This window comes from Colossoma macropomum, unplaced genomic scaffold, assembly GCF_904425465.1.
Source record: "Colossoma macropomum unplaced genomic scaffold, Colossoma_macropomum, whole genome shotgun sequence".
In the NCBI taxonomy this organism is placed as follows: Eukaryota; Metazoa; Chordata; class Actinopteri; order Characiformes; family Serrasalmidae; genus Colossoma; species Colossoma macropomum.
Window position 1 is genome coordinate 13,294,896 of NW_023494788.1, and position 13,626 is coordinate 13,308,521.

The window sequence follows — 13,626 nt, forward strand, 5'->3', positions numbered from 1 at the left end:
ACTGACTTGTTTCTGCCTTAATTAACAGCGCCCTCTAGAGTTTCACCGGCAGAAGAGCTACAGGAGCCTCTGCTCCTTCTTTAATCTGCTCAGTGTTAGGCCTGTGGTCATCACTGTCTTATGTATGATCTAACTAATATGACAAAACCTCGGAAAACAGAAATTAGCTACACTCTTAATTATATAATAAAGCCTAACTGTAGATTTGTTAGCTAAACCTCCACAACGGTTTACGACCATAGGCTACACATCTTTTAAATAGACGAGCTAGTTACGTATTTCTTTAACAACGACCCCCTAAGGCAGAGACCTGCACTGAAATAGTTCAACTAGAATTTAATTATGAGTAGCTTATTTATCAAAACTGCTGGAATAAAATCGTTATTTAGCCGATACCAATAAGCTGGTTAGCTTTTGGTTAATGTTCTGGGTTTAGTTACCTGTGTTCCTGCGCCTGAGGGCGGGAAATGGAGAGTGATGACGTATAGAAACGCATCACTAACCACAACATTCAAACAACTGCGCAGCAGTTAAATAGTCCCATTGTGATTTATAACTTTAGACTACACGCTCTCTGATCGTTATCCGATTTTACTGTATGAGGGAAATAATAGAACACCTGTTAGAAAACATGTCACTGCACGAGTATATCATAGTTTCTAAAAGTAATTTGGCTGTCTCATTCGGTGCCCTGGAGGTTATATTGTGCACCATATTTGACTTTAGAAACAAGTAGTTCGCAATATGTTATTTATTTATTTGTGATAAAACATGAGGCTGTTCATTTAACTAACCTTCCAGCCTTGCAGTCCTCTCATATCTACATCCATATTTAACACTGAGCTCATTATAATAAAAAATAATAATAACAATAGCAAAACTTTTAAAGATTTTAAATGAGGTCTTTATTTGAAACATTTGATCAGTCAGTGCATACTGACCTAAACTTCACTCTTGATCTCAACTGAAACGTGTCATTGAAGTCATTACGTCATTAGACACTTCCCAGATAGCATGAGAATGCGGGTCACTTCTGGCAAAGATACGGCACTGCTGACCTGGTCGGCACTGGCAAACTGCACATGAGCCCAAAGTGGACCACATTAAAAAAGCGTATTTGGCCCACATGCCTCAAAACAGATCTGGGCCACTTCTGGCAAAGACTGCCAGTGCTGACATGAGCTACGCGACAATCATTTAAGTTTTAAACAGAGATTAACAGGACTGTGGGGGCGCATATAGTTTAAATCAAATTCAGAGCTCGGCCATATGTGACATTGCTCAGTGTAAAAAACATTTTGTTTGTTATTTGAAAAAAGAATAGTGTTAGATTAAGTCGTTAACTCTAGTTAGTCCAACAGAATCTCGCACGACTACACTACTACATATCCTAGTTTGCAGTTAAATTCAGATTTAGTTTAAAATGATTTGTGGCTGCTTAAAATGGTGTGTTTATTGAACATCAAATCTTAAGTTAATAGAGCAATAAAACTTATCTGATGTTTAATTAACTTAAACTTGAAGTGAATCACGGGACTTTAAATTAAAACAAATCTTTTTCACAGTGTAGTAACAGTTTGGACATGTAGCCTTATTTTGGAAAAACAGGCTCACATACAGAATCTGAGTGGTGCAATAGGCTCAGCATTTGCCCCACCTGAATCAGGAGATCATGAGTTCACATGCTATCAGCGCCACAGTCATCTGCGGCTGGTGGTCATAGAGGAGCACATGCTATCCTCCACAACAGAGAAGTTGGCGTAACGGCCTGGTTTTTGCACTGATGGTTTTAGGTGATGGGTCAGGCTGAGACGCCACCAGCACGTCACATGGTGCTAATGACGCGTTCCTTAATGTCTTCTTCATCAGTGCAGTAGCTGTAATTGAGTTCGTAATCCTCGGGGACGCGCATGCGCCGCAGGTTCAGCTCCTCACGAACGTCTTTACTCGGTCGCCTGTTTTTTCCTCTACTGTTTCTGAGCTTCACCTGTGGTTCAGTTAGGCGCAGAGCCAAGGACAGTAGCACTTTATTAGCACCAGCAGCTGATCAGCGATGAACACGGTGCGAGTCCACAGAGCCAGGACCACCGGAACAACAAAGAGCTGGTGTTTGACCCAACACTTCTCACATGACCTACAATACTGGGCAAAAGTCAGAGACCACCCTATTTATTTCGTATCCGGTCAAAAAGGCCATTCAGTACGATTATTGTTTTTCAGCAGACAGTTTTGAGTAGATTAAATACAAGATCAGCCCCTTGTGCAAAGAAAGTGAACATCAAAGGACAATTAATGGGAAAAAAGTGAAAATTAAACATGATTTAAAAGATGTATATAAAATGTGACTACTAACAACCTTGCAAGTCCTGGTAGACCACCAAAACTGTCCCCATCGGATAAACAGCACCATTGAGCTTTCATCTTTGAGAGAGAGGAAAAAAATCAAGCTCCACTCTACTTCAAGCTCTACTTCAGATCTGAAAAAATCCACAGGTGTTTCTGTTCATCCTTCCGCTGTGAGAAGACAACTCAACACTGAGTCTGAAAGGATGTGTAGCTGTCAAGAAGCTCTTCCTGAGTAAAGACAAAAAAGTAAAAACTTTGCATATTAAATAAAGAGGCTGCTGGTGTCCTCAACATCAGAGAACATCAGAAGAAACAGAGAAGCACATTTAGTGGCAGACTGTTACAGCTGCGCTGTGTTAAAGAGCGCCGCGTGAGATCTTTCTTACCCACTGCTATAAGGCTCTACAACGAGTCTCCTTACAGCAGAGACGATACTGATCTCCTGCTGTCTGAACTGTGCTGAACCACATCACTGTATCACCTCTCCTGTTAATACACACTGTGCAAAATATATTGTGCTACTGTAAATGACACTTCCACTGTGCACTTTACACTGTAATATTTGCTCCTAGTTATGTCTATACTTATTGTACTTTTAGACTACCTCATACCACTTAGTGCCTGCCGCCATGTAAATATGCAAATAGATATACTTTTATTTCGACTGTCTTATACTTTAACTTATGTCTATTCTTATCTCTATTTTCATTTTCTGCATAGTATCGGGATCAATAAAGTTCTTTCTATCTATCTATCTATCTATCTATCTATCTATCTATCTATCTATCACTGTGTGTGGGATTGCTTGGATCGTGAGAACCAGAATATCCAGCCAACTTCTAAGACTGACCTTTGGAGGTGTGCAAAAATATCTTTGCAGATTTCTTTCAAAACTCAAAGCAAGAAAAATTAATTGAAAAATTAATAACTTGTACTTAATTACCTTTCTCACCTTAAATTAAACAAACAATTGATGGTCTCTGAGTTTTGCACAGCGGTGTACAAAATGCTGATAAACACCACACTGTCAAAGAGAACTGTTCAAAGGCTGATTATTTTTTCTAGCGATGACTGTCTTACCAAAAAATGCAGGCAAGATAAAAAAATACATACTACAATTTTTTGCAAGTATCACGTAGGTCCTCTAATCTTGAAGAAAACCACACAAACTTTTAAAAAATGATTTTCACTGCTGTCCACAGATCACCCATAGTTACCAGACTTTTCTTCTCCCCCCCCCTCACAGTGACAGGATAAACACATTAAAAACAGTTGCTCAACATATGATATTTGTGCATGTGAGCAATTCTTTGTGACTGTTAGTGTAGTATTAGGTAATAACTGTCCTGCTCCTTTCTTTTAATTGTACTTTCAACAATTTCTATTTTACAAGATGAAGACTATAGGGCTGGGATCATCAAATGGGTGGCATGCGACCCAGACTCATGTATCTCCAAAACAGTACTTTTTCAGGAGAATAAACAACATTTGAATGGAAGTTAATGGAACTATTTTCAAGTAACTTTGGGCCATTCTATTGGTTCATTCATCGTGAAATTTTAACACAATATAAAAAGACAAAAAGAGAGACAACGTTTTACTCTGATAGCACCGATACAGAGGATATTCTAGCAGTGTCTGTTTTTAATGAGCAGTGAAAGGTGTATTAAACGAGAGGTCTTGTAAGCATTTCAGAGCAATATTATTTTCCCAGTAATTCAACAATCAAATGATGGTTCTTGATTCTCTGCTTCAGACATTTTGACCACTGCTATAGTAATGCTGCTTTCTGCTAGTAGGCACTGCTATGGTATTTGCAATGTTATGTTAAACTAGCTGCAGTGTACAATCACTTCTCCACACAAAGTTTAATAGTACTTATTACAGCTCTAGCTTAAACATGGACATTTGTGAATTACACTTTTGTAAGGCTTGCAAAAGATGTTGAAGAAATTTATTTTTCACTTTGTATGGTGCAGTTTTAGCTACTGTAAACCCTTGTGCCCAACTCTTTTTACTGGTGGAGCCGCCTGTTAGCCATCTGGTCCATGTAGTTAATGTCCGTGTTTAAGCTTCAGCTTTCATAAGCACTACCAAACTTTGTGTGGGAACCCTGTGTATTTTGCTAGTTTGGTGCCAGCGTACAATTGTGGTTCTAGCACACGCTAGCAATACACTATTGTCATCCAGGTTAAGTGGTATAGATAAAGTGACATTATTTTATCTCAGATGAACAGATACTTTCTGATCCAAAAGGTTGACAAGTACATTGGTTTTTCATGTCTCAGTTTCTATTTCAACTCAGATGGAGGCTGGAGGTTATGAGCCAAGTCCTCAAGTATTCCAGCCTGTATTGCTGATATTGATAAACACACCTATCTCTTTGTTTCTGTGTTTAGTTTTACTTTTCTGTTTACCTATAAAATTAGACACAGCTTCATTTAGTTCCTTTACATATTTAGGGTCATTGCAGTGATTAGTATAGAAAGCAACCCTCTTAGAATTCTGAGAGGATGGTTGTTTTTTATGAGATCAACTTTCTCTGAAAAAAAGTAAACTAGCAAAACAGCAGATCAGAGCAGAGACAGCTTTGGTGTTATGTGCATCGCCAAATATGCAAGGCCCTTAACCAACTTGCTAAACAGGTTCAAAATCCTGTCATTATTATCTTAAAGAGTTCAAGAGAATTAGAGACGTTCAAAACTTCTTTGGTAAGAACAACGTTGGCATGTCGATCTCTAGCAACACTATAGCTATGCTGCAGTAATGGTTTAAATGTCAGTAATGACATACCAAGACCAAAGAACAAGCAGTGAATACAAGTAGTATAAAAAAAACAAGCAGAGTGGTCTTGAGCATTTTATATAAATATGAATGGTGTGCAAATGTACTCAAAGTACCTTAAACCATCTTACACACAAGACAGTAATGTCCTCATTGACACATTCATTTTGAATTCAGCATTAAGAAACATAATTCAGTCAAGAGTTAGGATAACAAAATGTTCATTACTGCACCAGGAGAGACAGTCCAAAACAAAGGCCATTGCTACACCTACACCATTTTGAAACTGACCTTTAAAAAAAATGTAAATTTGAAACCTCATATTAGTAACATCACTGATGCGATCTCAGTGCAGTACCTGAAACAGTTCAGACAATTACGCTCTGTCTTAACGAAGTAATACTGTCCAGTATAAATAAAACCTCAGAGAGGAAGTCAGTTTAGGTCATGCTCGGTTCCTCCTCATACAGTACTCCAGCCCTTTCTGGTTAGATTCAAGCAAAACTGGCTCCAGCAATGTCCCAGTACAGCAAGAGAATCGGCATCATCCTGGCATTACATGCAGGGCTCAGGCATGTTAGCTGAACTGGCACCAGGGAGTCTGGCTGAGGTCACATTCCAGGGAGGTGCTGATGATAGTACAAGGGGCACCACTGATGGTCAGCTCCTGCCTGGACTCCACTTTGTAGCGTAGGTTGGTCAGACCACCCTCAGGGTCGATCTTGAACTGTTCCTGTCAAAGTGACACAGAAATCATTAACCATTAGAAGGTGCAGTTACAATGCAATAACAAAAGTTATGATATCAAAGTCAGTCTGAAATCAAAGTTGGTCACTGTTGGTTCATATCCTTGGTCATTGTAAGCACAATCAATTGTATCATCTCTATCAAATTACAAAATTCTTGCTTCTCTGTAATCATTGTTTGAAGTGTAATGACTTTTGCCCACCTCTACACACCTTCTGACGTTTGGTTGTGTCACCATGTTTCAGCGGCAGGGAAAAAATTATACAAACCAATAATATTTTAGCATGTTTTCCCTCCCCTCCCACCACCCTGACTAATCACAGAGTGAGAACACACGTTATCACCTCAACTCCCAGCTGCACATACATGCGACTCCAATTGGTTAGTCTGCAGACGACCTCATCTTCTCATCACGTTATTTACTCGCTCATTTTCACTTTCAGTTTTGGAACAGATGTAAAAACAATCACTTATCAGTCACTGCATTTCATGTTCATCTTAACATGAGCAAAGTAGGATTTGCACTGTTTTCCAACGTTTTCTGCTGGTCAGAGGCTGGTCAGCTGATGATGAAGCAACGTACACACACACACACACACACACACACACCAGCTCCTGTAGTTACACTCGTACGGTGAAAACGTAAGAAAAGCAAAAGCATCGTTTGGCTTCATCTAAACAAAAAATAATAATAATTAAAATCAAGCTTTCAACAAATACATGTAAAAATGCCAAAGTGATTAATTCTTTACAGAGCCCATGAAGGAATGTGGTGTATTTTATATGATGAGCACCAAATGCTATCAGGTGTGTGCCAGATACTATTACGTGCATCAGGTGCTCACCACATAGGATCTGGTGCACACCTGACAGTATCTGGTGCACAGCTGATTGTATCTAGCGCTCACTACATAGAATGCGGTGCTCATCTCATTGAATATGGTGTGCATCTAATAGTATCTGGTGCACACCTCATAGTATCTAGCACTCACCACAGTATGTGGTGCTCACCTGATAGCATACGGTGTGCACCTAATAGTATCTGGTGTGTTCCAGGTTTTTATCTAAAACATGAAAACAATTTTGACGTATTTTCTGAAGTGTCTGAATCATGATTCATCATTTGTTGAAAGCTTGATTTTAATATGCATCGTTTTTAGACAAGGCAAAACGACAGTAAGCACCTTAGCCTTTTAGCGTCCGCGTTGCTTTCGCTTTGCATACATTTTCACCGTACCCAACATGTGTGTGCAGGAACTGGACTGTGTGGGTGCATGTTGCTTCATCATCAGCTGACTGCCCTCTGACCAAAAAAAACATACACCATGTCCCTTCTGGGGCTCTGCAATTTTTGACAAAGTCTGTTTATTTTTATTTTTTATCTTTGGCTTTTCTGCAAGACAGACAGATTCTGCTAAACTTTAGAGTCAGACTCTAAGTTTTCATGCTCCAATCAAATCATGAAGAATAATCATGTCTCACCCACAATTATGTTCTGCTTCACTCTGAAGTACACCACGTTAAGGAAGCAAAATACGCTTTAATTACTTCATAATCATAGCTCACTGAAACAGAGATACTCAGTCAAGAGTACAAATTCTAAACCTTCAAGCATGTCCATAAGTAGAGGAGGAGATATTTTATTATTACCTGAATTTGATGAAAACTTAAGAAAACATCCTTTACATTGTTGCTGTATTTTGACATTTTTTGAAACCGAAACATTTAAACAAAGTCGTACTGTCATCACAAAATGACAACGACTCACGACTTTTAGAGGCATAAACAATACAATTTAAAAAATCCTAACAGGTCGCGAAAATGGAGAACATCTCACACTTCAGTCGTTAACAAAATTTCTTTTTCTCATGAGAGCATGCATGCTAGACAATCAGGCATCAAGACAGAGTACTGCAACATCTAACGGTTTCGGCTACGAATAAGAAACAGCAGAAATGAAGACTGTTGGTGAATTTGTGGTTGGGACGCAGAAATCACCCCCTTTAGCAACAAAAACTGGATAAGCATTTCATTAAAAACTGACAAGTTAATCTGAAATTATAAAGTGAAGGCTCTGAATTTCTGTTACTAAAGCAGCAAAGTTATAAAAACCCTTATAAAATCCCAGCATTTAAGCAGCTTGAATCACTTGTTTAGTTAAATCGCTGACAGTCTCATACTACAGGACTGAACGCATTGAATCATAAAAAAATCACGTTTGAAAATATCACAAGACCTCCGAATAAAAACTGACTTGTTCCTCCATTCAAACAACCAGACTATCCACACCATCAGCTGCTTCTGATCAATATCCCGACCAGAAAAACTGCTTCAGAATGCAAAACTTTGACAGACGGGGCAAATCAGGGGTAAAATCAGGCTAAAAATCATGTTGTGTTGCCTGGCTTAATATTTAAAATACAAGGCCACGTATCCACTGCCCTCTACTGGGGTACAGTAATAGTAGTAGTAACGTGTAACTCATGTAGTAACTCAGAGCAATGGAAAGTTATTGAATATTATTCAATGTTCAGAAAGATGCTGTGCAGCATTGTTACTGAAGAAGTAAAATCTAAGTTGAACCTGTTCTGTACAACAAAACAGCTGATAAATAACTTTTTTTTCAGATTTAGATTTTTTACATTGTTATTGTGTACCTGCTTTTGTGCAGCTATCCTCTTCTGGTCTCTCTTCCTCCACGCAGGGTCGTGAATGTGCCTGAATGTTTTGTACCCTGTGTTTATTCCCTTTGGCCTAAAAAGCTACAAAGAGTTCAGAGTATTTTAACACCACATCATCACTGGCACTATGGAAATCCATGGCAACATTATCTCTGCTTTTATATCCAGGTGAAGGCCTGCACTATTTAGCTCTCATGTACCTGCAGTTCAGCTGTTCTCAGTCTTCTGAAGAACTCATCATCTTCTCGTCCCCAACCCCAGAACCGATTGGACATTCCATTGCACTGTGAGTAGAATTACAACCAAACTAAATTAGGGATACTGTTCTGTAATGTAAACAATTAGCCAGATATATTGATTTTTCTTACCATTTGATAGTGTTTCTTCGTAAGTAGCAGAATCCCTCCCACATAAGTCTTATAGTGATACAGGGGATGAAGCTCTGGTGAGGCTACATGAAAAGGTCCTTCCTCAGGAAAACCATAATCCAGAGCTTCATTCTGAGGCAGCAGGTCCACATCATGCATTGCTATGTAGTCTGTATCATTACCGCTCTCCATGTAGCCGACATTAATAAGAGAGGCTCTGTTAAACCTGCAAGACAGAGAAAATGTGAAATTACAGTTCAACTGTCTACATTTAGGAGCAATTTTACACTCAGTAAGGCAGGGATGCACAATATACAACATACAAATTATAATCACATCATCAGTCTCTTACTGATCTGATGAATCACAGGCATTGACGCAGTCTGCCTTTATGTACTAGGGGTGTATTGATACATATTTCCAGGTGGAATTAGATTTAATGTATTGTTTGTTAAAAACAGCTGAGATAAAAGTTATCAAATAAAATCTCGTCTGCAGCACTGAGTTTGAAATAAATCAGCTCCTAAAATTACAATCCCTAAGAAAAAAAATTCAGCTATTTGAGTTTTGGCGTGTGTATATGATAAGCTTCTCCCCTTCTCCCCACCCGCTTTAGTCTGATAGGATGCATCTACTTGGTTTTAATAACTGCCAGTGGTTTCCATAAAAGGCGGCAAATGAGAGACCCCAGAAAGACCAATACTGGCAATACTGTCCAAAACTTTTTAAACTATTTTATATGTTCATTTTTTCAATTTTTTATATCGTATTGAAACTGTTAAACTCTTATTATGTATAGTAATTTCTTAGAAAATTTCCTTTAGTTCTTCAGTAGCAACAAAGTAATAACAATAGCCTGTTTGCATTAGATATCATGTCACTGCGCTGCTGTGGCACGAACTGCAGATGGAGGGCAGAAAGGGACTTTTAACACAGGAAGCACGGTCATAAGCTCTCAAAATACCTATGGTTTGAATCATTTACAGTTGCTCCAATCAATCTAACCTAGAAACCATGAAGAGATTTTATTGAGTACCAAAAGTTGTTGCTCATAAGGGAGAAAAATGCAAGAAATTGAGAAGAAAAAAAAACAAAAAAAACAAAACAGCAAGAACCTTTGCCTGCCATCAAGAGGAGTATTGTATTTTGAACAGTTCATTTATGGGTGTGCACTGATGATAGATTTAAAACAATAGCAACACCACTTCCACTTGAATTGGGATTAACAGTTACATAAAAGACAGCCAAACGTAAATAACTTCCCTACCATGCCAGCTTCTTGTTCAAATTTTCCCGTTCCACCTTAAATGGTGCAATATAACAACTGCTGCACCATTTAAGGTGGAATGGGAACATTCTAATAGGAAGCTGGAGAATATGAAGACTTCAGCCTCGTAAAGTTGTATCCCTCCATACTTTTGTATGCTTTCATTTGTTTTCTTAAGTAGAAGGATGTCTAAGGGGCCTCGACAGCATGCAGATCTTTTAGTCTGGTTGAAAAATCTCTCCTCATCATGACATTAGGATCACATCCAACATATGTTATGCTTTTGTATTTATACCTTTCTCTGGTAATATTGTCTTAACTAGCACAGTCCAGGCTTGCCTCTGTTTTTCACTTCCTGTCCTCCATCTGGATTTTGCATCATCAGAATCACGTGACGTGACATAACTGGAACAGAATGTTTTGTAATCTGCATCGCTAAAAAGGTCCATGGTAAAATGTATTCAGTGAAGTAAACTGTATTTCCTTTAACCATGTGGAAGTTCTTTAATCCATCTGATTCTGAAGAACAAAAGAGGACACTTACCGAAAATGATCCACCTGGTTAACGACAAGAATCTTGTGTCGAATTTTCTTTTTGTTGAGGAAAGCGTGCATGTATGGCACAAAAACAAGAAGTTCTTCAAAACGCTCTCTGAAAGGAATGATGACAGCCATTTTATGTGGTCCCCAAGAGGGGTCGTCGACAGTAGGGGTCTGTCTCTCCCCAGGACAGGGCTGGTGAGGAGGGGGTCCATCACGTACGGTTTGGCTCAAGTCTCCAGAACAGCTCAACTGCAGCCAAAGAAGGGAGCCCAGGACAAGCACCATGCAGAGGCCAAACAGCTTCAGGACCGTGCATTTCCTTGACAAAAATCTGCAGCAAAAGGTCAAAGTCAAGGTGTGAAACGGAAATCGAAACAAAGATCTTCAAAGTTCAGCGAATAAGAAACACAGCAAAGCAGAAACACAGCTGGCTAGTAATTTCTTGAACAGCCTTCAAGCAAACTCAAGAAAAAAATAGTGGTAATAAACAAGAACTTGCAATCATAGATTTCGTTAGGCTTAATTATCACATACTGCTATACTAAAGGGTCCATATAATGAATAAAAAAAAACACATTTTTTCCCCTTTTCTTAAATAAATGTTTCAAGCAGTAAGACAATATTAAAGTTTCAAAAGGTATCACTCAATCCTCAGTCCATATACTGAAATTATGCTGCAAAAACAGCTTGTTTTGAATTTGTTGTTTTTGTGAGGTCACAAAAACCTGTGCATTTACATATATCCACTTTTTCAGCCTACAGCAGTTTAACACTACCCAGCGACATCGAAGTTACAAGGAGTGTTTCAGCCCTGACTGCTTTTTAAATGAGCCAATTAGGACAGAGATCTTTAATATATAAATTTTAAAGGCACAGACACAAAAACAGACAATTTAATCATAAGAGATAAAGAGAGGACGGAAATAGTAAAGTAAAAAATAATTATGACTTTTTGGTACATAAAATAACACAAAATGCCATACGTGGAGGAACAAAGTATCACGTGGGCTTGTTAAATGAATTACTTCTATATCCCACAAATGCCACAAATGATTTGTATGAACGTTAAACGACAGGCCAACATTGATAGAGTAACTGTGCATGAACAAAACAGTTTGGAGTCTAACTGAATAAATGCCACCACTCCACACAAGGCTGTGTACTGAAAACAGGCAAAACATCCCATGCAACAAAAGAATCCACTCGCTCAACCCTCAAACAAGCAACCACACAATCTACCAGCAGCTACTCACAGTACATCTCCATGATGGTGAACCTTTTGGTTTTCGCTTCTTGGAGGAGGTTACCCAAAAGTATACAACACACACAATAGCTACTTCTTAGCTCACTGTAAGTAAGAGCGTCTCAGGTTTTGTTATGAGGCTGAAGTAGCCTTCCTATTTGCCAGTTTCTTGTTCGAGTTTTCCCGTTCCACCTTAAATGATGCAGCAGTTACATTCTAATGCCTCAGGCTCCAGAATGTAACTGCTGCACCATTTAAAGTGGAACGGGAAAACTCGAACAAGAAGCCGGCGAAGAAGAAGCTGACTTTAGCTCGGCGTTTTTTCGACTATGTCAGATAATTTTAAGAAAATAGAGGCAAAAAATAAAAGTAGATTAAACAGTAAAGACTATTGGTAATAAAAGAACTTACCTTCTGTCCTCTTTGAAATAAAGCACCGGTTTTCTCCGTGAAGAGTACATCATCTTTGTGCTCTGGTGCGTCTATAAAAGCTACCTAACAGACTAACTTAACGTTAACTACAGCACACAGATACATATACCGGCCTATTTTTGTTAAACAATGTTAATAATCACGGTCTTCAGCTAAGTGGCTCCATCATAAACTTAACCTCTCCGTTTTTCTTTCCCTCTGATCTCCCTGAAGAGGTCTGATGACTCTGCTCTTACATGATCCGGCTGAGAAAGGACTGATTGGTTTCGGTGTAAATTCAGTGTAACGTTGTTTATCTAATCTGAAACAGGAGGATCTGTTCTGTCCTGCCTGCCCGTGTTTCTCCGCCGGTGAGCCGATGGCGTTACGACACGTAGTGAGCTAAGCTAATCATAACGACGCTGCGACTCTGCTGAAGTAGCGCCCCGCATACGGTCAGTTATCAGAGACAGTGCCGCTTACAGTACCGGTTACCTAAGCCAGGACGTTAAAAAGATAACAGCGATGTCTGTTTCATATGTCAGTCCTTTACAGTAAAATATTCAAAGAGTGCGGCATAAAAAAAATCACACGCTGGCTATTTTCATTCCGTCCGTTCACTGAAGCGTCCCGACGGAAACGACGCGAGCTGCAACAACGTTCCTATTTTTACCTTAGGATCACAGGCGTTTGTTTTACAGTAATCAGTATTACAGTTTCACAACAAACGAGGTTAAATGGATGGTTAAGGAAAAAATTAAACTCACACAGCTTTCTCCTTAACCCAAACGTAGTTGATGGGCGAATGCTCCGACTTCTGCTAACTGTGGATAGTGTTTCTCCAAAACGTCCTGTATTTTGTTTGGATCTTCAGGCAGCTTAATGCTTTGTTCATGATATCTGATTGTATCCCGTCCATCTGGTAGCTGGCCTCTTTTACCTTCAGTTGTTTCAAACTTAATAGTAAATGAATTCCCATAACTCTCATAAACCTTGTAATCTGGGCTTCAAGCGAGAAGCTTGAATTGGTCAACAATCCAATTGTTTTCTTTCCTGTCCAAGGTACTCTCAAAAGTCTTTACCAACACCATTACTAAACTACTAAAAAAGCAAACTCTGGACACCAAACATGTCTTGGGTGCTCAACTACATTTGTTGTAAAGGGATAATTACATAAAATTGATTTTTCAATGCACCATTCCTTTTTAAATTCACTTGCCAAGTGCTGGTCCTGGT

The 13,626-nt window shown here is 39.0% G+C and overlaps 1 protein-coding gene across 2 annotated transcripts; it reads right to left on the bottom strand.

The window, feature by feature from the left end:
- Positions 1-5,187: 5,187 nt before the first annotated feature.
- Positions 5,188-13,034, bottom strand: b4galt7 (xylosylprotein beta 1,4-galactosyltransferase, polypeptide 7 (galactosyltransferase I)). 2 transcript variants are annotated; one of them, XM_036568526.1, is made up of 7 exons: positions 12,391-13,034; positions 11,990-12,028; positions 10,738-11,067; positions 8,927-9,152; positions 8,759-8,842; positions 8,535-8,639; positions 5,188-5,863 (listed from the first exon to the last, which is right to left on the bottom strand). In XM_036568526.1, the coding sequence occupies exons 1-7, from the start codon at positions 12,441-12,443 to the stop codon at positions 5,708-5,710; spliced, it is 993 nt and encodes a 330-aa protein (XP_036424419.1). In that variant the 5' UTR covers positions 12,444-13,034; the 3' UTR covers positions 5,188-5,707. The 2 variants fall into 2 exon arrangements, with proteins under 2 accessions (XP_036424419.1, XP_036424420.1); XM_036568527.1 differs by lacking the exon at positions 11,990-12,028 and having other exon boundaries at positions 12,391-13,033.
- Between the last annotated feature and the right edge of the window lie 592 nt (positions 13,035-13,626).

Excerpts from the sequence above, each read along its gene's own strand:
- b4galt7 (XM_036568526.1), bottom strand. The coding sequence starts at position 12,443 with ATGATGTACTCTTCACGGAGAAAACCGGTGCTTTATTTCAAAGAGGAC. Across the intron at positions 9,153-10,737 it reads AACCAGGTGGATCATTTTCG|GTTTAACAGAGCCTCTCTTA; the intron begins GTAAGTGTCCTC and ends TCTGTCTTGCAG. Across the intron at positions 5,864-8,534 it reads GGATAGCTGCACAAAAGCAG|GAACAGTTCAAGATCGACCC; the intron begins GTACACAATAAC and ends TCACTTTGACAG.